The 24,262-nt window shown below is 26.3% G+C and overlaps 2 protein-coding genes across 2 annotated transcripts; both read right to left on the reverse strand.

Moving 5' to 3' along the window:
* Positions 1-142: 142 nt before the first annotated feature.
* On the reverse strand, positions 143-15,739 carry LOC145841086 (uncharacterized). Its single transcript, XM_082948457.1, has 5 exons — positions 15,617-15,739; positions 15,133-15,255; positions 9,972-10,060; positions 6,078-6,245; positions 143-1,751 (listed from the first exon to the last, which is right to left on the reverse strand). The coding sequence occupies exons 1-5, from the start codon at positions 15,696-15,698 to the stop codon at positions 1,128-1,130; spliced, it is 1,086 nt and encodes a 361-aa protein (XP_082804583.1). The 5' UTR covers positions 15,699-15,739; the 3' UTR covers positions 143-1,127.
* A 7,497-nt stretch (positions 15,740-23,236) lies between these two features.
* Positions 23,237-23,715, reverse strand: LOC145840448 (U6 snRNA-associated Sm-like protein LSm3). The gene has a single exon (XM_082947711.1). It carries the CDS (start codon positions 23,696-23,698, stop codon positions 23,387-23,389), a length of 312 nt encoding a protein of 103 aa, XP_082803837.1. The 5' UTR covers positions 23,699-23,715; the 3' UTR covers positions 23,237-23,386.
* Positions 23,716-24,262: the final 547 nt, after the last annotated feature.

Here is a 24,262-nt window from a genome sequence, read left to right on the forward strand (position 1 = left end):
ATACCTACTTTGTATTTTAAATAAAAATGGTAAGAACCATTAAAAAAATCAGTCACAGTCTTATACAACCACTTTGAAGAGATCTTTCGTTTATCAAAAAACAAACATTTTCAATTCTGTAGAAAACAAAAAAATATACTAGCAACTAGAGAAAATTAAGTACCGTAAATTAAATATTTTTAGCAAAATTTAAAATAAAACTAAAAACTACCATATTATTAAAATACTGAATTTCATACTTTTACTTTAAAATTAATGGAACACTTATATTTGAGATTAGTCAGTAAAATTTGATATAATTTTTCAATTTGAGAAACTGAGAAAAAGACACTTTGGAAAATTATTTTTGTTTACTGTAACTAAGAAAAACTATTTCTATAAACAACAAACAATTAAAAAAATCCCCTAGTATTGTACTTGATAAAAAAATTTTTTGATGACATTTTCAATTTTTTATTATTAAAACTATTCCTTAAAAACACTTTTTTAAAGTCTCTAAACTCTTAAAAACTGTTTGTTTTTTAATAAACGAAAGATCTCTTCAAAGTGGTTGTATAAGACTGTGACTGATTTTTTAATGGTTCTTACCATTTTTATTTATGTTTATCTAAAATTCAATCCTGTCCGGTCTTTAAAATAAAAAGAGGAAGACTACCTTCATCCCATTTTAATTTTAATTACTTTGTATTTTAAGTCAAAATAAAATAGAACCAACAAAAAACTCAAACCAATATAAAAACTTACAGACGATCAAAGTATTGCACTTATAGATGTAATACAAGTCTACTTAATTCAAAATATTTTTTATACAGGTGGCATTTAAAAATTAGTTTTGATTCAACACTCTATTTAATATGAATATTTGAAAACAGTTTAACAGTATACAAATGCAAAAACTATTTAAGTAAAAATATAACATTTTTATTTAAAAAAGCTTAGGTTCACCGAAAACAATTTTATGGAAGATTTTAAATAATCTTCAATGTGCTTAGCTTTGAAATTTTACTATACTAGAAAACTACTTTGTAATTTTTTAATAGTCTGAAAAACTCCAATTTTAAAGAAACCTAGTTCATTAAAACTGTTGATACACGTGTTTATTATAACGTGTCTGATTGCACAAACTGTCAAACGCTCTCCAAGTACCTGACAGCGGTCGCCGGGAAATCCGTGAAGAGCCCGTCCACGCCCAGCTGCGCGAACCTGTCCAGTTCGACGTGCGGGTCGCAACCGTCCGACCACGGCAGGAATATTCCCTCGTTCCTCAACGTGAACACGTGCACCTTCAGCCCGTTTCTCTGCACCCTCCCCGCCAAGTCGGTTATTCCCCTAATCTGCATGTTCTCGTCCACTTCGACTATCATCTCCTTGCTCACCCCGAGCCCCTGAAAGTTGCCCGCCGCCAGCTCCATGTCGGTTTCGCTTATCGGGGTTTCCCGCAACCAAATGAGGGGAAAGTCTGTTTTCATTTGCAAGTACATCAGGCTGCCGGAGCTGAAGGACTGGAGGTAGACTCGATCTCTGTCGTGGTTGGAAAAACCGTTCTTTTCCAACGACTCGAGTAAAATGTCCTCGACCGTGGTCTGATGTCCTCTTGATTTCAAGAGGGAGTTGTAGAAGTCGGGATCTTTCACTTCCGGGTAAATTCCCACCTTTCTGCCGGCATTTTGAGCGATTTGCAAGTACTGGTCGAAAGTGGAGAATTGAAACTTTCCGTTGTACTGTTGGTTTCTGTAAGGTCTGTATTCAACCTGGTGTCACAGTAAAGATAAGTTAGTTGTGAGTGTTTTGAAAATTTTAAGGCTGAAGTTAACAATGTATTGTATGGTTTGTGAGTCTAAGTTTACTTCTTTAAATTTGTTATAACTATAATAGATCTTTTATAGTTGTACTAATATAATATGTTTTGGTTTCAAGAAAACAAATAGAGAGATCTCAACTGCTGGAGGAGAAGTAATATATTTATTCTTTCAAAAATTTATTTTACAAACTAAGTTTCGGTCAAAGACCTCTTCAGTGCTTAAATAAATCTAAAAAAAGATATGTGACAGTCATGGAAAATAGCAATTGAACAATTAAATTAAGATAAAAACAAAATATTACTGAAAATTTTTACTTAAGAAGCTAAACAAATCAAATTTTAATATTAAGACTGAGTTTTTGTAGGAGTTTAAATTTTTAGCTAAGTTTTAAAATCAATATAACAACAATACTAACAATAATCAAAGCTGTATGTAGCTTTCTTTTATCTTCTAAATAATTTACAGACTAAACATTGCTTAAGTAAAAGTGTAATTAATGAAATGAGCTTAAAATTTAATTGAAATTGGTGTGGCTTATTTTAATTGTGACGTAATTATTGAAAATTTGAACAATTTTGTGCTTTTAATCGTTATTAAAATTTAAATTTCCGTTCATATGTTTTATATGAAAGCTTACAGTTAAAACAAATTTTTACCTTAAAACAAAACAAGTTAAATTATGGTACTAAGTTTGAATTTTTGGCAAAGTTTAAATTCTAGTTAAATTTAAAAATCAAAGAACAACACAAATAAATAAGAATAAGGTTAATAATAATAAGTAGGCTTAAGTTAAGATGCATTTTAATCAAGCTGAATTTTATTGTGACTTGAATATTGTAAATTTAAGTAGTTTTGTGCTAATAATAGTTACCAAAATTTTAAAATTTTGCTTGAATAATTTAGAAAAAAAATTAACTTTAAGAAAATTATAGTTACAAAAATTAAAAATTAAAAAGCATGCATAAAACCTGTATTACGATTAATTTAAGTTTTGAAGTGGAGTTTTCGGAAGTGCGGGCAGGAATAAAAGAGTTCGTACCGTTTGTTTAGATTATCCCTTCTGTCTGCTTTAGCGATCGCGACCTTTTCTAATATGCAAGTACTGCAAATGCTTTGTGGGTTTTTTGCTTTGCCAATGTGGTGGATAATTTCCCAATCTATTTTGTATTCGATGTTCTTGTTTTTAAGCTTCCATATATACTTCGATAATTCTGTTCCGTTCTCTTTATAGTTTTTAAAGTCATTAATATGGTTGTACCATCTTTTTTTAAAAGTTCCACCCGTTGAGCCTAAATAGTTTTTTGTTTCGTTTTCCGATTTGATTGTCGCTTTATATATCACATTTTCAACTAAGCATTTATTCTTAAGGGGACATTTGTTTTTTGTTCGGCAGTTGCAAAGTGTTTCGTTTGGATCATCGTTTCTTGTTTTTAAGTATTTTCGATTGTGTTTTTGGATTAGTTTCTTAATATTGCTCATGCAGCTATATGAAATTTTACAATTATTTCTGTTTATTATTTTGTTTAACTTGTGGTCTTCTTTGAAATGTTTATCTATTAGTTGCAGGAAAGCTTTACCTATATTGGTTTTTACTGATTGACAGTAGGGTGGGTTGAAGTAGATTGTTTTTCTTGTTCGTGCTGGCTTCTTTTTGCTTTGGTTGTTTTGGTGGTTGGAGTATGTGAGTTTGTCTTTGAAATTTGAGTTGGTTAAAGCATTTTGGTATCCAGTTATTGATTCATTGAAAATTTCTTTGGTTTTAGAGAGTCTATTGAGTCTTTTTTCGATCATTTTTGGTAGGTTCTTTTTGATAATGGACGGGTGGTTTGAATACTTGTTAATATAATTGGTGCTTGAGTTTTCTTTTTGGTATGGTTTGAATGTGTTATTAGCAGTGTCTAGAGATATATCTAGGAAATTGCATTTAGTCGCGCCTATGTCAATCGTTATTTTAAAACCAAGCTCATTAAAAATTTTTATTGTGTTCTTTTTTAGTCTTTCTAGTTCTTGGTTACTTTTTCTGCTTATTATTGCGAGACCGTCGTCTCTATAGAGTCCGATATCTTTATAGTTGTATAAGTGCCTTAGTTTGCTTAAGGCATACAGGCCTACCAAGTCTTGTTTTGTTTTAAGGTAAAAATTTGTTTTAACTGTAAGCTTTCATATAAAACATATGAACGGAAATTTAAATTTTAATAACGATTAAAAGCACAAAATTGTTCAAATTTTCAATAATTACGTCACAATTAAAATAAGCCACACCAATTTCAATTAAATTTTAAGCTCATTTCATTAATTACACTTTTACTTAAGCAATGTTTAGTCTGTAAATTATTTAGAAGATAAAAGAAAGCTACATACAGCTTTGATTATTGTTAGTATTGTTGTTATATTGATTTTAAAACTTAGCTAAAAATTTAAACTCCTACAAAAACTCAGTCTTAATATTAAAATTTGATTTGTTTAGCTTCTTAAGTAAAAATTTTCAGTAATATTTTGTTTTTATCTTAATTTAATTGTTCAATTGCTATTTTCCATGACTGTCACATATCTTTTTTTAGATTTATTTAAGCACTGAAGAGGTCTTTGACCGAAACTTAGTTTGTAAAATAAATTTTTGAAAGAATAAATATATAGTTGTACTAATAGAAAATTTGATAGTAAGATACAAACTTATTGCAAGTTTAACTTATCTAATGTGCATAAACTATACAATCGCATTAATTTCATGAAGAAAATAGTTAATAAAACTATTTCAAACTAGTATTTAAAACTTTGAATTTACTGATAGTTTAAAAAAAATTATTTAAAGTTAAACTATTAAAAATAAATGCATTGAAATAGAATTTAATCTAAATATACAGAAATTTTATATATAAGTGGTATAAAACAATGCTATCTAACAAGTCTAACTTTTTAAACTTATTTAGTTTATACGCAAAAATTTTATTTATTCAAAGTAAAGTATAGTTAAGGTAAACATGGGAATGAATATTCGGATTAAGTAAAAGTTATGATTTCAGCGCCTTTTTTTTACTTGTTAATTTTTTTCTTTAAGTCTTTAATTATCATTACAAAACATCTGAGACATTTTTTTCACTTGATGAAATTAATAACTTTTTTTTTTGTTGAATTCAAACTTTTGCTTTGAGCAATTAATTTTAAGTTGTTCAGAGAAGATAAGCAAAACAACTTCTACCCAACGTTCAAAGAGTCTGTTCACTAGGTACAGTAGAGTAAGTGAAATATTCTAATAAAACTGAGGATACCCCGTAGACTACACTTTGTTGAACCTATAACTGAAACTCACATGTAGCATGTTAACAGTTTTTTTTTAAAAGCATAATTCTCTTCGTAGAAAAATGAAGGCAATTATAAAAGTCGTGGTTGATTCTTATTTACAATAAGATGTAAAAAAAACCCTAAGGCCATGAGGGAATGGGGGTCAAATATTTTTTTATAAAAACTAACATTATACCTTATATGTTAGCTTTAATTACATACAATTAGATACTTTTTACAGAATAAAAAATTTCTTATATTTATAAATATTTTTTATATATTTTTGTATAACTATCTTGGAACTTAGAAAAAAGTACTAAAAAAGTTATGACTTGAACGAATGGCAGAACGAGTGGGAGAATCTTGCGAGTAACCGCAAAAATGGTGATCTACAAAATACTGAACAAAAGGAGACACAGCACTTTAAGAAATTGAAGTAAAATAAGAAGTTAGAATCAAAATTTATTTTATTTTACTTTATTTCTTTGTTAATTACTTTGTTGCTTACTCTGTTGGTAATTGAATGTTGTGGTTATCACTACAAAACTAACACTTTTTAAGCACAAAACCCATTATCGTTTTTAGCTTATAGCAGGCCTAACTATATTATTATTATATTAGGAATATCAATAATGTACGCACTTCAAACCCAGACAAAGGTGCATACACTACAGCTTTAACGCAAATTATATACTTTTCACATCAAGTAGTAGCTTAATTCTACTAATTTTAATTAAAATACTATACGTTGCTAGTTTATTTTAGAGTTAAATGTACAATCACAGTAATATCTTGTCTTTTTTTTAACTTTAAATGTTTAGTAAAACAACATAAATTAAATAAGTGAGCAACTTATCTCTTTCACTATCGGTATTTAGTGCGTACCTGATGGATTTCCCTACAATATTCAGTTAGAGGAATCATTACTCAGCTTGTCAACATTTGTTAACTTTCAAACAAACTCAATAAAGTCTTTATTGCAATTTAAAATACCTTTCTTAGTTTCATAAGTTCTTCCAATGTAAAGTCAATGATAAACCAATCAGTCAATTGTTTACCATCAATATTATAAGAAGTGATTTTTTGCTTAAAATAAGAAAGTTCTTTCACGTTCGTCGTTTTGTTTATCCCAGGATCATGAGAGCAAACCAATGCTAAATCCTTCAAAGAAAATTATTGAAATTAGAATATGTTTATAACTTATTTTAATTTTATATACAAACCTTTATTAATACTAGCCTCGAAGTTTTTACAGCTATAATTGATTAATTATACTTTTTTGTTAAGAACTTTTTAATGCTAACTTACTTAATACTTAATGAACATTAACTTAAAATGACACGTTAAAGTATTTTTTGTTAATCAAATGGATTCGAAATGCTCCGGCCCGCAAAGGTTAATTTTTTCACATCTGGCATTCAGACTAAAAAAGTTGCTGAATTTCTATTTCAAATCCATTAAAATCAAAACATCAAAGTTTTTCAGTTATACTTTAACCGTTAACTTTTATGAACACTAAAGTATTTTAATTGAAGCTTTACGTTTAAAAATTATCTCTCAGCACTATTAAAGAAAGTACAAATGCATAGTAAAGCTCAAAAAGAGGTTAAACGCTTGAATTGAAGCTAAATTTTTTTTTTGCAAAAAATATTTTACTGTAGATTTGTATATACTTATTTTTAGTTAGTAAGTTTTAAAAAATTCGAAAACAAAAGAAAAAAACTTGGTTTTTGGTTTTAAATATTTTTTATTTGTATAAACTGAATGTAAGTTTAAACACTTTTGCGACAGTAACGTTCTTATAAATTTACAAGTCATTTGAAATCTAAAAGGTTCTAACAAAATTGCATAAACATTTGATTGACAACTCTGTTGTCGAGGAAGTCAAGCTGTTGCAAAATTAAATTGTTTCTTTTAACAATGCGACTATAATTAAGTGTTTCATTTCCGTAAGTAAAAGAAGCAATTATTTTAATTTTATTGTTAACATCAGTATATAAATGCCCAAGTTAGGCATTTTACATATACATGCGAAAACAAAACTGGTAGTTTGTTGTATAATTTTGTGCTTTTAAAATTAACAAATTTCAAGTTACAATATGAGAAGTATTTTAGTGAGTTGAAAGTTTTTAACTTTGTTTTTTTTTTCAAATTTATATATTATTTAGTTTCTTATTGGTTCACGTAAATAAAAAGTTGAAACGCAAATAGTATTAAAGGTAGTTGCAAAAGTTTTTTTTATACATAATATTATAAAAAATAGTGAAAACTATAGCTTACTTTATAAATTTGGTATTAATTTAATTTTTTTTTTTACGATAAACGGTGATGTACAACTCTTATATACACACTAGGTTTGTTTGTTGGTTTGGTGTTGCCGTGGTAATTCAGCTGAAAACAGTCACCTACCCGACGGTAAAATCATTGATGAGATTGAGAGGATACAGAAAACGTATGGAGACAGGTGCTCTTCGGGTAGGGAGAGCGAGGACTCACAAAATTGCCAGGACTTTTGGAGGACTCAGTTGAGATCGCATCTGATTTTTGAGGGAATAGACACGTGAGATACCTCTTTTTTATTAATTTTTAAAATGCAATCTAATATCAAAACTTACTTTTATGCTTATGAATGTTCTTCAAAAAATTACATTTAGTCGTACTGAAATTTAAAGACAACTTTTATTTTTGTTCCACAAATTGGTGTAATTCATTATTTGAATCATTTGATTGCATTAAGTTAAAACATTACTAAAAAAAATTAACACAAAAACATGATAAGTTTTAAAATATAACGCCAAAAATAAAAGATATTATTATAAAAAATTAAATAAAAGTAAAACTACTTATACAGTTTGTAAATTAAAAGCGGTTAAAGAGCCTAACCCCGACTCAAATGTTCTTATTTGTCCAGAATTTCCCAAGCTCGTTTTATTAACCGCCCGCTTGACAGAAACTTAAAATAAACGCCCCTCTTTATAACATATCACCACTTCAAAAAGTTTTACAGGAAGCAGAATTGTATATACTTCACTTTTAGAAGTTTATATGAATTGGTTTACATTTTTTATGGTAGCAATCTTTTGTAAGCATATTAAAAATAAACTATAAATAAACACGAAATACTCTTTTTTCCCCTTTTTAGTTATTGCTCCTTAATAGACAAAATCCTGATCTAAACTCTACACTTTGAATTAATCGGCAACCGTTAAATAACATTATAATTAGTAACTCATCATGAATAATCTTCTTTTATACCAGAAATAAACAAGAAGAGACGATGGAGGTGATGAAGGAACACTGCGAGTTCAAGAAGCCAACGCCGCACACAAACTACATGTACCCCTACTCGAGCGGGTACATCCGCTGCAAGGAGCCCTCCGGAGACGCCCACATATATTTCGAGTACAGAATGTGCCACCAGGAAGGGATGGACTTCTGCAAGTTCCAGGGACTTCAGTACGACTTCGGTCTGGTGGACGTGGAGTTTCCGGCCGGATCGGGAAAGCGGATGGCGTGGCCCACATGCTGCAGTTGCAAGAAGCATTATTAGCTGTCACTAGTTAGACCATGGCTTTTTTTACTATTGCTTTTGTCGATGTATTGTGCAAATAAAAGCAAAATCTTGAAATAAAATATTTTTATAATGCTCTCTACTTTTGGTCGTAATTGATTTATTTAAGAGAGAGTTTAAAAAACAAATAAATACTATATATTTAAAAACTGATCAACCTTCTTTTCATAAATGTTTCTAATAACTACTGTTAGCATTACAGTATAAACAAAAAAGTGTATAAAAATATCGATTCTTTTAAGCTTAGTAAGACTTGTGTAAGTATGAGGATGTAAAGTTTTTACCTTAAATTCTTTAGTTCTAAGAAATATTTTGAAAAACTAAAACGTTTTAACTCTAATGATTAAGCATGATTGGTCAAAAAAATAAGTAATTATTCATCTAAAAGTTGCTAGAAAAGTTATGGCAGAGTATTTTGATGGGCACAGATACATATTCCTCTATACTAAGTGGTTTTAATCTAAATCAGGGTTTACCTAAGTGTGGGGAAGGGGGGCATGAGCAGTAAAGGGGCCACAGGGGGGCCATGAGGTCATAATTTGAAACTTACACAAGATATTCTGGAGTTGATGATAAAGAGCAAAAAAAGGTCTTAGATGTTTTTAATGATAGTTTTTTGAGTAATCTTGTTGGAGGGGCCATAGCTTTTTTAATTTATTTAAAAGGGGACTTTTGAAAAAAAAGTTTGGGAAACCCTGATCTAAACCAAAGGTTGGCAAGCATTCAGCGTTGCAGGTTAAATTTCAAAAGTAAAAATATTCGCGAGCCGCAGTTGTAGTTCTGACTCTATAGTGTAGCACCAAGATATCCTAGTATCAGTTTTCTATCTCCCGTGGATATATCTAAGGTTTTTTTTGCTGTTTACTTTGAAATCTAGAAAAACTAGTGTGAGATATAAACATTTTTTTCGCTGGCTGTATTTCTATATTGGGGGGCAACAGGTTTTACATTTCATTGGCTGAATCCTATTTAAAATAAAAATATACTCCCAGGCAGCACATTTACCTTACATGGTCAGCATGTGGCCTGTGGGCTGCAGTTTGCTGACCCCTGATTTAAAATTTAAAATAAGTAGTTCATCAACCGAGACTAGCCAACTGTGTTACAGTGCAGCTTCAACATTGTAATAATACTGGACTCCTCATTATTATAGGAAGTTTAAGTTTCAATATTAGGTTAAGTAAAATAAAATAAAAATTGCTTTAGCACTAATATTACTTTTATCAACATAAACATTTTTTAAAACAACTGACTTTATTATTTATATTTTTTAAATATTTTATTCAAAAGCTTTAAAAATGATTTACTAAAACAACCTTAGTAAGAGCAAGATCACACTCAATAAAGTCTGCGCCCTGCTCAACTGCTAGTGTATAAGCTTCAACTGTTTCCTCTGGTCTCATACCTGTTTGTACGTTTCATTGAGTACTTAATGTTGGTGAAAATTTATTTGCTTATCAAATTATGAGTAGAGTACAAAACAACAGCTCTGTGTTTGAGATAAATAAGTACGTTGGGGTATTTGAGCTGATTTTTGTTTAGCTACTTTTTACTAAACTGATACTATATCGAGTATTTTAAAGTAATACTAGTGACAAACTTTTACAAGAAAAATAACATATGTATTGATTTTGAAAACAAATAAAAAACGAAAAACAATAGACTAAAAACTAATTTTTTTTAACTACAGTAGTCTTTGGGTTAACATAGTAATTTTGAGAAAGGGTGTAAAAAAAGATACTTTTATTACTTTTAGATTAAAAAAACAAATTACCTTAAAACAAGTTAAAATATCCATTTATAACCAATCTGAATCATCTTTAATTTAAATAGACGCAAATTTAAAAGATCTATATAAAAATGATAAACATGCTAAGAATATTTTTTTAAATGTTTCCGTTACTAGACTTAAGTATGTCAACATTTATTATTATACTTTTGAAACATAGATGTACAAAAAGCTATACTCAAATTGTAAATACTTAAAAACTACTTTTGGTAATAGTTTGCTAATGAAGACCCTAAAGAAACAAGTTCGTTTGCCTGATAACAGCTATCCATAAATGTAAGTAATTTTCAGGCATAATACTATAATTTTATTATTACTCAAAAAATCTAAAACTTAACAACTGTTCTATTTTGTGCTTTAGATACCTTTAACGTGAGTGTAGTTTATATTTGCATTTTATTTTTTTTAGTTGCAATGTAATTTTACTTTAGTTCTTGTTAATATTAAAACATTTTTTATTACTCCTAACTTATATTACTTTAAATATCATACGTAATTATTTTACATTGTATTAAATAATAATTTAGTATAATTTCTATAAGCATAAAAGTACATTTTATTTTAAACATATAATTTTTAGAAGCACTACAGTTTAAATTTATTAAGTTTTATTTAATCGTATTAAACAATAAAAGTATGAATTTTCATAGCACTGTAGTTTGAATTTATTAAATAATACTTATTAATCTGTAACAATTATGAGTTATATTTATTACATACAAATGTTCATCTATTTTATGTTCTACTCTTATCAGCAGTACAGTAACCTGCCAACTAAATACGCATTTTAAACACAGCGCAAAGGTGCGTACCCAACCGACAGTGAGTATCAAGGAAATTTTGATCTTTAATTATTTTTATTTAGCCTGATCCAAACATGTTTAATATATTTGTATTTTTATAATTATATATTCATCAAAAAAAGTAGTTTTTTTCCTTGTACCTTCAAAATTTACATTGTATATATAACTAATTACTAAATTAGAAAAATTAAAGAATTATAGAAATTTGATCATGCTTTTATTAAATTGTGTTTATGCAAAAAAAAAGTTTATGGTAATAAATTTTACTCTTGTTTACTTATTATTTAATATTTATTTGAATTTTAACTGGATGTCTTGGTAGAAAACACAACAGTCAAACATAAAATGGCGTGGTGCTCATAGTAGACTGTGATTTCTATAGTAAATATTGGCAGTGTTTAAAATTTTATTAAGTTGAAAGAATAACTTTTTTCTTATTTTGTTTATATATATTTATCATGGTTAACACATATTAAGTCACTTAGGCTAAATGTTAATTGCACTGTTCGTTAAAAAATTAAACTGTGTTATGTTTGTTTTAAATATTCGATATACAACTTATAATTTCATAAATAATTTTCTGGTACTTTTAGTTTTAATTTATAAAGTTTAAAACAGTTTAATTTATTTTGAAATATAACAGTTTTGTATTACTACTGAAAGTTTTTTTTCTTTTTATATAAAACAAAGTTGCATTTTGAACGCAGCGTTATTCAACTGAAAAAAGTGTACCATAACGGCGTGGCGTAACTAGAAAGTGCGTACCTACTTGGCAGGTTACTGTACTTAATTTTACAGAATTCCGTTCTTGACACAGAAGTATGTAAAAAATAAGAAAATTACTGTCAAATTGATGCTATCATTGTAATTTTATTTTATTAATCAATGAACATTGCAAATAGTGGAACTGAAAATTATTGAAAACATGCTTAATAAGTAGCTTAATGATGTGTATTAATATGATGAATTAAAATTAGACTTAGTAAGAGTACGACCAAACAAAAGAAAATCTCTTTTATCACTATGAACATAAATTAATTTGTAAAAAATATAAGTTGAAAACTAAAATAAATACTGATGAGATTCTAATTCAAAATATTAAATACAGATAACTTGATGAATTTGCAAGTCTAGTTCGCAAGATTTAGTATAGTATTTTTGTTCAAAGTATGAACTCAAGCGGCAGAATACTGTTTATAACTACGTAGCAGGGGCGTAGCGTGGGGAGGGACACTGGCGCATGCGCGCCACCCAAAAAAAGAAAAATGTAAAAAAAAGAATGTAATATCTTTATCCTTTATAGTTTATTTGTTCTGCTTAATTTGCCTTTTTTCAACTATGTTTATCTAGTATTCAAAAAGTTAAACGAAATTTTGAATACCAATTAGTGACAAGTTAGGAAAGTACATGTTATTACTCAATATACTGATTCGGTGCGTAATTGCAAATGCGCACCGATGTTGATGAAAAACTCCATAAGGAAAAAATTTATAAGTTCATTAACTTCATAAGAATTTAGACTCAAAAAGTAAGCAATTAATATAGTGCACCGCTGTAGTATATCCTTATGGCAGATTATTTTTCTACAAAAAGTTTACAAAAATACGTCACGCTTAAAGAAAAATTAAACAATTTTACAATTTTTTTAATGCTACATCGTTAAGACTACTGCTAGTTTTCTGAACTTTATTTTTGTAAACATACGAGATAAGCGTGTCGGCCTATGAGAAATAAACTTTGTTTGTGATTTTTATTTTAAACAAATACATTCAAATGAATTAAATTTAAAAAGTATACTTTTAACTATTTTACAAAGTTGTAATAAACTGTAATAACAGTTATAAAGTTGGTCTATTTTAACTTCTGTGTAACTTTATCAAAATTATGTGCAATGAGGTGTTGTTATCACTGTTGTATTATATATTAAAGAGATTGATATTTTTTTCGTAAATAAAACAGATACTTTCGTTTTATTGAATATATTAATTTTTAAAGATGTTAAGTTTAATATAAGTAATAAAAACAATTTTTATTTAGTAAGTTTACATTTTTGCAAGTATAAGTAATTCTAATGAAATTTATAATTTTATTTAATTGTTTAATTTTGTACCATATAAATATTTTTTAAAACAGTTAACGAACTTATTTTACTTAATAAATTTATTCAATTATATTACTTATAAAAAGTTTTTTTATAGCTTATTACAAAAGTTTTAATTTAGAGGATTTTTTGAGAAAAAAATTTGCGCACCCCCTGACCAAAATACCACGCTACGCCACTGCTACGTAGTAGTATTTATTTTAAACTGCTAAGGAATACTTAAAATATTCTAAACATTGAAAATTAAAACTAGATTTTAATTCTTACTTACTTTATGTTTATCAACTGCTAATACTTCTATTGTAAGTATAAAACTTATTTAGAACATTAGTCATACTAAATATATAAGGTAAACAAACTTGTGACTTACAATACAAAATGTTGTGTAATGACAAAAAATATATAAATTCTTAACGTTGTTTTATGTCATAATGTATAATTTATTATAAAAAATAGTTACAACTACCAACAAAATTATAAAGTAAAGATGTATTCTTGTTTTTAAATTTTGATTTAGTATAAAAACAAAACAACTATCATAAAAATTGAAACTATGAAGAAAGCTTATTTTGTTAAAGTTTCTAATTATTTTTTTCAAAAATAAAACATTAAAATAAGAATTTTTTTTCATTAATATGTGAAACTTTAGAATGTTATAAATTTTTAACTTGTCAGTACTTATTATAAAATTGTATCTACTATCAAACATAGCATAGATATTGAATTAAAGTAACTTCTCGCTAATCTACGCACATTGTGTCCACAGCAAAAGTGCATAACTAAATGAGAGGTAGGTAATATACTTGCTATATTGGCTGTTTTTTTAAATTGCTATATTTGATTACAAACAGTTTGTGGACTTTCCCACTTTTTGTTTACAAAAATAGTTTTAATTCAAGTTGTACGTACATATATGTGAAAAGTATTTTAATAAAAATTTTAAATGTGTATACAAAGTGCTTTTTTATAGCTAATTTGTTCCTTGCACACCTAAGATTAAGCTTGTACTGCATGGTATTAGAGAAATAGATTTTGCTCTAACACTATGAAAGACAAGTTTATTTTTAGCTGGGCAAGGAAAAAATTAGCTAAAAATAAGAGAAATATTGAGTTAAAATGAAACTTTATGCCATAAATATTTTGAGTAAATTTAAAATTGTATGGTGTTTAATTTAAAAGTATAAAGGGGTCTACGACACTTAAAAACTATAAATAAGAGCGAAGCTATTAAAAACAGTTCAATAGGTTTTTATGAAAGGCACAAACTAAAAATGCAAAAATCTCAACTTTGTTTAAAATCCATGTTCTCCTATAATAGCATTTAAAATTATATATAAAAAGTTAAATACATTACCGACTAAAATACACACAAAAAAGTTTTAATATTAAGGATTGTTCAATTTTTTTCTGAGAACTCTAAAATGCGTAACTAGACGAAAGTGTGTAACAAATCGAGTACATAAATTTGCAAGAGGTGACTATAAAAAGAAGAACCAAAAAGCTATAACTTTTTTGCTATCATACATTAAAAAAAGCTGTATACACAACTAACTCGTAATCATTAGATAATTTAAAATTATATTATTTCAAAAATAAAGTTCTTACTTTTTTTTCAATTTAGACTATAACTAAAATACTAGGATTTTAATTACACACTTAAAATTATTTTGAAAGGACTAGTATGTAAAAAAGTAGTTGTTTTTCCTTACAGTTTTAAAAATAATCAAGTTTTCCAAAAAGCTAATTAAACAGTATAATTCAAAAATAGTGAAAAAAAAACAAACCACAGCTTCCTCTGTGAGCAATAACAAGTGGAGTGTCACTTTTGCTTGTTTTTGGAAAAAATGCCAGCAAGTTTGTGATGTTTAACAGCAGTAGAATGAAGAAGACAGCAATAAATGACTTGCCTGTTTTTAAACAGTATAAAAAAATTAAATAACTGACTTACCTAAAAATATAATAATGTGAGTAAAAAATAAATTTAGCTTGTTTAGTTTTTAAACATTCTAGTGCAGTTGATTAAAAAGAGTACATCTGTGCAGTTGTGTGCATAGAAATTATCTTACTGTGCATAGCAATTTAGTAAGGCGAACATTTAGTTCTTAAATACTGCTTGTTTTGTTTTTATTTAATAAATAAAGGCTAATTATAACATGAACTAAAATAAAACTGAGAAGATTTTTTTGATAATTATATTAGTTAGTTGTTAATTACTGAACAACTACTTCTAAAGCATTTGAATATGCATTTAACAGTTTTCTAACTTACCCACACTACATGCATGTCTCTTCTTCCTCATTTTAGTTTTTAAAAGAAGGTCTGTGTCAGCACTGTCTTTTGCTGCATTCATGATAATTTTTATAGAAGTTAAAATATGCTTTACATAATTTATAAGCTGTTTGAAAAAGTTAAGCCATAAATTTTTTTACATTATTTGTTGTATACAATATTAAAACCTAAAACTCATTAGTTTAGAGTATTGTTGTCATGCTAGTATTTTTACTAAACTAGTTATAGTGAGTTTATTTTAAAACTTTAACTAATTAAAAACTGTAGTAAAGAGCTTTAACAATCACTTAAAAACATAGATTAAAAAATTATTCTTGATAAAAAATTTTCGAAGTATAAAATGTTTTTTACAAGGTTAAGGGCAAAAGTGGTAAGGGCATTTATTTCAAAAAATGACATTTGTTATTATATTTGTAAGCTAAATAAAAGCATACACTAAATTAGTACGTTAGTACGTTTAGTAAGTCAGTTTTATAGTGCACAAAATTTGTAATGATATAAAATATTTCACCTTATTTTTTAATACCCATTGACCTAACAGATTTTGATTTTCTATATCTCAAAAATTACTTGAAAAAAATTTTCATTTAACCTTGAACTATTTTTATTTTCTAAGAAAATTTTAAATTTTTTGAAACAATTAAATTACTTTAGTACATGAAATAAAGTTTTAAAATAAAAAAGACCCCACATGTCTCAAACAAAGTATTAATTTTTAGTAGCTTAATTCTTTTACATCTAATAAATAGGTAGTTTTTAAATATTCAACTAAATTATTTGCGACTTTTAGAGTCAAAATATTATCCTGAGTAACCAAAAACTTTCCTGAGTCATCCTGAGTTTTTTAAACCTTAAAAAAAGTTCGCACAAACTACTTTTGAGTTTATTTTTCTTCTGAATAATAGAAAGATAAGCCATACATATGCCTCTAAATTTGATGTTTATTTAACTAATGATGGATAATATTTTCGAAGATTCAACGTTTAAAACGATTGAGATTAAAAAGAAATTGTGGATAAATTTTCACTTTTTAGCTTTTTTTACAGAAAATAAGTGTTTATAAGTTATAATAATACAACTTTAACTATAATTTAGGACATGTAAAACAATATAACTTTAATAACTTTTAAAAACAACTAAAATTAGAAAATTTATTAAAACTTTATAACGTATATTATAATTTTTATATCTCTAAACTATCTAACATAATTTCAGTCATGATAAATACAAATTTCAGGATTAAAAAAAAAACTACAACATGATATTTCTAAGAGTAGTGAAGAGCTAGCTGTAAGTTAAAATAAAATAAATAAACATTTCAAACTAAACAAAATCTAGTTGTTGAACAAAATTGATAATATAAACGAACAAAATATTGAAACTGGATCAACTGAATCTCATTCAAGATCTAAAAATAAATATGCCCTGAGATTTTAAGAAATCTTAAATTTATCCTGAGCTTTTTATAAAAAAAACAAAAATATCATGAATCAATTCAGAAATACTCTAGAGCTAAAAAAAAACTGTTTTTTGAAATAAAATACCTAAATATTTTTTGAGTTATCCCGAGATTTTCGAAAATTTCAATAAATCCTGAGTTAGTGGCAACACTAATTTAGAACACACATTATTGATTTATAAATAGTTTTTAATTTAATTCATTTTTTAAACTTTAAGTTAGTCAATCTAATGTACCATAACTTATGCTAAATTTTACTACAATCTAAGATTTGATTTATGTTAAAACTGTCATTTTCTAATTCTTAACAAATCATTTCCTACTTTCAATTTTAATTATAGTTTTCACTGATATTAATTGAATACAAAGCTAACTTATTTCATTCATGAACATTTGTACCCATACTAACTAAATATACTGCTTTGTTCATTACATTCCTCTATTTTTGTGTAAAAAAATACTTGATGTTTTCAATTTCAACTATTTGAAAATGAGTGCATAGGCATGTCAAAGTGATTTGGTTTATTTTGTTTAAAAAACTAATTATAAATCAAATTTTTTATTTAAGAGGTGGTCACACTTTTTCTTTAAATTTGATTATAAAAAACTTAAAATTTTCCTTCTTTCTTAGTCTAATATGGGGGTGGGCAACGTAAATAATTGATGGGCCGGATCCAAAAAAAAATTAGTCCTCAGCGGGCCGGAGCATTTTGAGTAAGTGATCTACCGGATTCAGTTGGATCCTTTTTTAGATCCAGATCTTTATTCAAAAATGTTATCCGGATCTGGCTAAACACTAATTTTAGACAAGGTTTCGTATCCGAATAGAACTAATTTCAAAAGACTTGGATCCGGCTGGATGCTAATTGATCTGGTGTTTTAAAATTTTGAAACAATTTATTAATTACCAAGGTTCTCAAGTATAAAATGTTAAGTTAATTTTTATAAAGTACTCATAATTCTATATTTATTACAACTCTGGACCGAATTAATACTAGTTAGTTTTATAAAAACAATAATTTACTTAATAAAAGTTTCTAAGATTTCAAACTAAAACATTAAAATTTTTTAACTAATCTAAATTATCTAATTTTGGTAATCCTTGGCTTGAGGCTACATTAATAATATTATTCAGAAGTTAAGTAACATTACAATATTATACTACTATCTTTTAATTAAAAAAAACTTATATAGATCCATTCAAAATTTTGTTAGATTGTAAACTGTTATTACAAACATGCACAAATAAATTTCCTAAACAAATCATACTTAAGTTAATGAGATATTGTTTTGAAATATTGTCATCAGTTGGTCATCATTTAAGTTAACCATTTAACTAATCAAAAGTTCCTTAATTAAAATATCGATAGCAGAAAAGAGTGCAAACTGTAGTCTCAACTTAGAATATTCTACTAAAATGTAAAGTTGAGCTGTTTTACTTAAAGTAGGTGTCAATGTTATTAAAAACTACTTTTCTTAACATTTATAAGAACAACTCACTACACATCTGGGAAAGAGATCAATTTTTTACATGTCTTTATGAAAATCATTATGATAGTTAAGATCATCAAAGTTAGTTCAGCAAACAATTTTTTTGGATAATTTGAGAAAGAATTAATTCAATTGACTTGAAACAGAACAATGTACTATAACAAAAGAGTGTTTTCATTACTACAAAAATTAAAAGCCATTTTTAAAAACATTTTTAGGTTAAAGTCTTACAGATAAATTTGTGAAAATAATTTAAAAAAGTTTTGTACAAATTTTGTAATATTTATATTGGCTTGTAGGAGTTCATATAAATTAAAATGCCTAGTAGGCCGGATCATCCACTCGCAGGCCGGATTTCATTAAAATTTAAAAAATTTTTGGGGCTGGTCATTTTGACTCCGGGGGCCGGATCCGGCCCAAGGGCCATACATTGCCCAACCCTAGTCTAATACAAACTAAGACAAAAAATACAAAGGGGTTTAAAAACTTTTTTTAATAAAAAGATACAACTGTTTTACTTTTTTTTTTAATTTTAGAAGTAGCTATATTTATTACAAAATAAAAACAGTAGTTTTAGTTTCAAGTATGTTACTTTTATGCATTTTAAAGTAACACAAAATTGTGTGAAAAACTATTCCTAAAACTGAAATAACTAATATAGAAAATCATTATAAAACTTATATTAAATAACTTTTAATATTTATGAAGTTAAATTATGGTAGCATAAAACAATTGTTAAAATATTGAAAATCACATTGAAAAATAGCATTATATTAAATTAACTCATCTTCCAAGTTCATTTTTCCATTCAATACTTGGTTTACATATCTTTACACAAAAATTTTAAGAATAATTTTTCAGCCATACTTGACTACAAAATTACTAAATCTACTTTTTTTTTACATTATTAATTTTAAACTTATTTATCTACATTATTTAGTCAACAGTAAAAAGTATATATTTGAATTAACTGTAAACCATACAATTAAATTCTAGTTAATACTTTATATTATGGATTGGCAACATTTACTCTAATTTTTGACCTAAATTATCAATTAAAAAGTTTTTGTGAAACAAATTAGTTTGAAATGGTTGTACTGAGGAGTTAAAAAATGTTAGTTAAAATTTCCTGGTCAAAATTAAAATAAAGTCATTCAATTAAATGCAACTATAAATGTTAAAAACTGTTTATGTTTCATCATTTGTGAAGAAAATGTACAAATTACTAACTGCTAGTTTGCTACAAAAAGTTTTACATGTTAGTAAAACAAAAACTTTTATTACTTATTATAAAATTTAAAAAAAAATGTTTTTTTAATAACTACTTTCATACTTTATTCAGAACATTGCTTCAAAGCTTTTTAAATGAAACAATATTCACATTTAACTAGTGTAATTAACTTTCAATTAAAAAAATAGCAACATTGTTTTACGTATCTAGTGCTTAGAATTTTATACAAGTCTATTTTAATAAAATGTTTTATAGTTTGTATTACGTTGTCAAAAAATACTTAGTGCTTTGTAATATGAAAACTAGTTATACAATTACAAATTGTATACAGATTTCTTTACGGATCATATTTGTTCATAGTGTTCTTAAACTTTCAAATATTAAGCTTTTTGGAAATTTTGGAGCTCTTTTAACTTAAAAAAGATTAATTTTGGTATATAAATGTTATTTATTATACATTTTATTATCTAAAAAAATCTAAAATTTGAATATTCTTTTGAAAATGTGTTTATATTTTTAAAAGTACACTAGGAGTAGGGAGTACTTAGGTGATGTTTGCTAGACATATGATTCTGATGTGTTTTCGCTTCATTAAGAAGAATTAAAAAAAAGACTTTTGCAAAAAAATATTGCTGCCCAAAAGTCTAATTTCAACCCAAAAAATCTTTTTTTTTGACTTAAATAGTAATAAAGTCACTTTAAAGACATTGCAACTGCTTTTGATATATCATGACGCCATAACTACACAAAATATTCAAATTTTGTCTGTAAAACTGTACTTTTTTTCTAATATAAAAAGCAAATTTTTCTGCTGTCTTTACTTTTAGTTACTTAGATTTTGGCTGTAAAATGTGTGGAGTCAGTTAACCAGAAAGACACTACTAATGTAATATCATTTCAATTGCATGTTGATATAGATATATATATAGATTTTAAATCCCTTTCAATTATTAGATATTATGATTATTGCGAGCACCTGACAAAGACTTAAGAGTAAAAGAATTAGACCTATACGTCATAAAAACTGCATGTTAAGTTTTGAAAAAACCAAAACTAATACTAATGTGAAAACAACACCATACTTAAAGCTAACTTTAAAAAAAGTTAATAAAAATAAACAGTTATTGTTTAATCAAATACTTTAATTGAACTTAATTTGTTAGTTTGTTTAAATGTTTAAATTCTCTAATTTAAAAGCTTTATATCAAATTCTTTTTAGTTTTAAACTCGTATTATTTTATTATTGTATTTACTTTATATAAATGATATTTACAAGACTTAGCACTTAGCAAGGTATAAACTTTTATCTATATCATATATAAAAGCTTATACCTTGCTAAATACTATATTATAGGTATTAAGGTGCAATTTGAAAGAAATAAAAAATAAAGGATGTTTCAGGAAACACTACAGTACTATTTTAACAAAAAGTAAATCACATCTACTATCAACTCAGATTTCTTATAATATTTTTCTACTATGAATATGATTTAGGTTTATAATTTACTATTAATTAACAGTTAATTTAAACTCAATACACATAGTGTAGTATTAAGCAAGGTATAGGTTTTTATATGTTATATAAATAAAAGTTTATACCTTGCTAAGTTCTAAGCCTTGTAAATAGCATTTATAAAATGTAAATACAATAATAATATGCTATGAGTTTAAAACTAAAAAGAATTTGAAACAAAACTTTTAAAAAAGAGAATTAAAACATTTAAACAAACTAATAAATTAAGTTTAACTAATTTAAATGTAAAATACTTTTAAAAAACTTAAACTAATAGTAATGTTAAAACAATAACATAATTAAAGCTAACTTTAATAAACTTAATACAAACAAATAACTATTGTTAAAATAAATAAAACTTTATATTTAAACAACAAAATTTAGCTAATTATAATAAATTTAACTTAGTTTTTATGGAAAATAGATCTAATTCTTTTACTCTTAGTCAGATGCTCTCAATAATTATAATATCTAATAACTGAAAGGGATTTAAAATGTATTTTATATATATATCAACATGCAATTGAAATGACATCATCACATTAGTAATATTTTTCTCGCTAACTGACTCCATACACTTTACATTCAATATCAAAGAGCCTAAAAGTAAAAACAGTAGAAGAGTATGTTATTTATATGAGAAAAAAAGTACGATTTTACAGACAAAATTTATATATTTTGTTAATCATGAGTTCATAACATATCAAAAGCAGTTGAAATGTCTTTAAATGTATGCCTATAATTACAAGCTTTCATTTAAGATATAAATTATAAGTCTAGGACATGTATAATTGACTTTATTATTATTTAAGTTTTAAAATAAAATAAAAAGTGATTTTTGGGTTGAAACTATATTTTTAAGCAGCAATTATTTTTTTTTTCAAAACTTTTTTTTTTTTATTCTTTTTAATGACGCAAAACCACATCTGAATCATATGTACAAATGTGAATTTCACAATATGACCAAAAAAAATGTTCTTTACTCCCTACCCCTAAGTACACAAACGATTTTATATTAGGCAGAAAATTTAGGATTTACAAGTAGTAATGTTTTTGGTACCATCAGCAAAGCTGAGATGTATCCATCCTATGAGTCGAAAAAAAGGAACATTTTATTTTGTTTAAAATACATATTTTCACTAACTTTTATTAAAAAAAGGAGATAAGCAATCTTTAAAGAATAACACTAAAAATATCAAATACATTTTTGAAACAAATTAGCTTTAATTAGTTGAATTTAAATTTTGAATGCTTGCCGACCCCTGATCTAAATATGACATAGTTAGCACTAGACTGCATTATATGACTATCAACAAATGTTTCAGCCAAAAAATATAAGTGTTTTTATTAGAAATGATTAGGCAAACATCGTCAAGAGGAGCTTCTGTTTCAGTCTAACAAAACATGATAAAGTATGAATTCAATAAAATCTGCTTATGGGTACATTTTAAAAATTTGACAAATAAAAATTATTCACAGCTCAATGTCTTAAAAATTGTCTTATCTTACTTGGATTTTAATGAGTCTGCATCAAAAAATATATAGATTATCAAAAAATTTGAAAAAATACATACTTAAATAAAAGGAAATTTAAAACCTTATCAAAAAAAATTCTAATTTAATGATTTAAAAGTGTTATTGCTACCCAACTACCAAAATGCCAACTAAATGTATAAATAATTTAAAATCAAATAATAAACATTTTTCTTCTGCAACAATTTGTTTTTATAAAAATATGCTTTCTTTGAAATTTAAAATTAAATACAAAAAAGTTCTTGTATTTTTAAATGAAAACAAAAACTTTAACAACACCTTTTTACCTCATTTTTGTTTAGAGTTAAGCATCAATCTGCCTCACTAGGTTTGTTTGGTCATCTAAAAGTTTTCTATGTATTTTTAAATAAATCTATACAAAATTACATATATTCATTTAGTAACTAAAAATTATACCTTTATAACCTATTTCTTTACATACTAAACAGGAAAACATAAATTTGTCCATCTACTAAAATTTTCCTTAATTTACAAATTCAAAACTATTGTCATTTCATAAAATTAAGATCCAGCTCTGAGAGGTGGTGAAACCAGAATGACTCCATCTCCCCTCACAAACAGCATTGGAATGTTCCTCTTTGTCTGCTTGTAAATCTCTTCATAGGTTTCTTCGTCAATCTCAACAGTGGTCACAGTCTCCTCAACTTCAGATAAAACCATGTTCAAATGCTGATCGTAACCATGTAGCCTTCCCTTCAGCTCCCTTTGGTTCCTCATCTTGATGTAGACCTTTTCATCCAAGCTCAGGCGGATCAGGTCCAGGGGCTCTTCAACTGTTTGCACTGGAGCGCTTGCTTCTGCCTCAGCTGCCATTTTTAAGAATATTTATCTATTCCTGAAATTATATTATTAAAATATTATTCATTTAAAAATAATTGATAAATTGTAGTTTTTAAAACAGAAACATCTTCTGTAAAATATTATTACTTGAAAATTTTGTACCAAAACCTTGCTAAACTAAAATGAATGTTTGTTTGTTTGTTTTTTACAATATATTTTTTGCAATTTAATAAATTTTAATTTTATTGTAACTAGTTGAAACTTTGTAGCTTTAGTCTGCATAGCTTTATACTCTATTATGTCTTATGAAAATTGAAACTATTTTTAATATTATGATATTTTTTAAGTAATTTTTGATGCTATAATTTTTTATATCAAATTACTTATGGTTTTCATTCATCATCTTAATCAAATGTAAAATACAAAATGAAAACTTAAAAGTATACAATGAAACTGATGAAGTTTAAAATTACTGTTTGTTAATATTTAAACTTTAATTTATTATTTTATTTTTAAAACTAATGAGACTTAAAATAAAACTTGCTACTCTATCTAACTCTAAAAAATACATATATTTTATACTTTTTCCTTTAATTT

The sequence above is a fragment of the Thalia democratica genome, chromosome 7 (assembly GCF_965202585.1).
Source record: "Thalia democratica chromosome 7, ktThaDemo2.hap1.1, whole genome shotgun sequence".
Taxonomy (NCBI): Eukaryota; Metazoa; Chordata; class Thaliacea; order Salpida; family Salpidae; genus Thalia; species Thalia democratica.

What these genes read in the sequence shown, in the direction of transcription:
- LOC145841086 (XM_082948457.1), bottom strand. Translation starts at nt 15,698, where the DNA reads ATGAATGCAGCAAAAGACAGTGCTGACACAGACCTTCTTTTAAAAACT. An exon ending in GAGACATGCATGTAGTGTGG is followed by an intron (nt 15,256 to 15,616) that starts GTAAGTTAGAAA and finishes GTTTAAAAACAG; the next exon opens with GCAAGTCATTTATTGCTGTC. An exon ending in AACTTATGAAACTAAGAAAG is followed by an intron (nt 1,752 to 6,077) that starts GTATTTTAAATT and finishes CTGTGACACCAG; the next exon opens with GTTGAATACAGACCTTACAG.
- LOC145840448 (XM_082947711.1), bottom strand. Translation starts at nt 23,698, where the DNA reads ATGGCAGCTGAGGCAGAAGCAAGCGCTCCAGTGCAAACAGTTGAAGAG.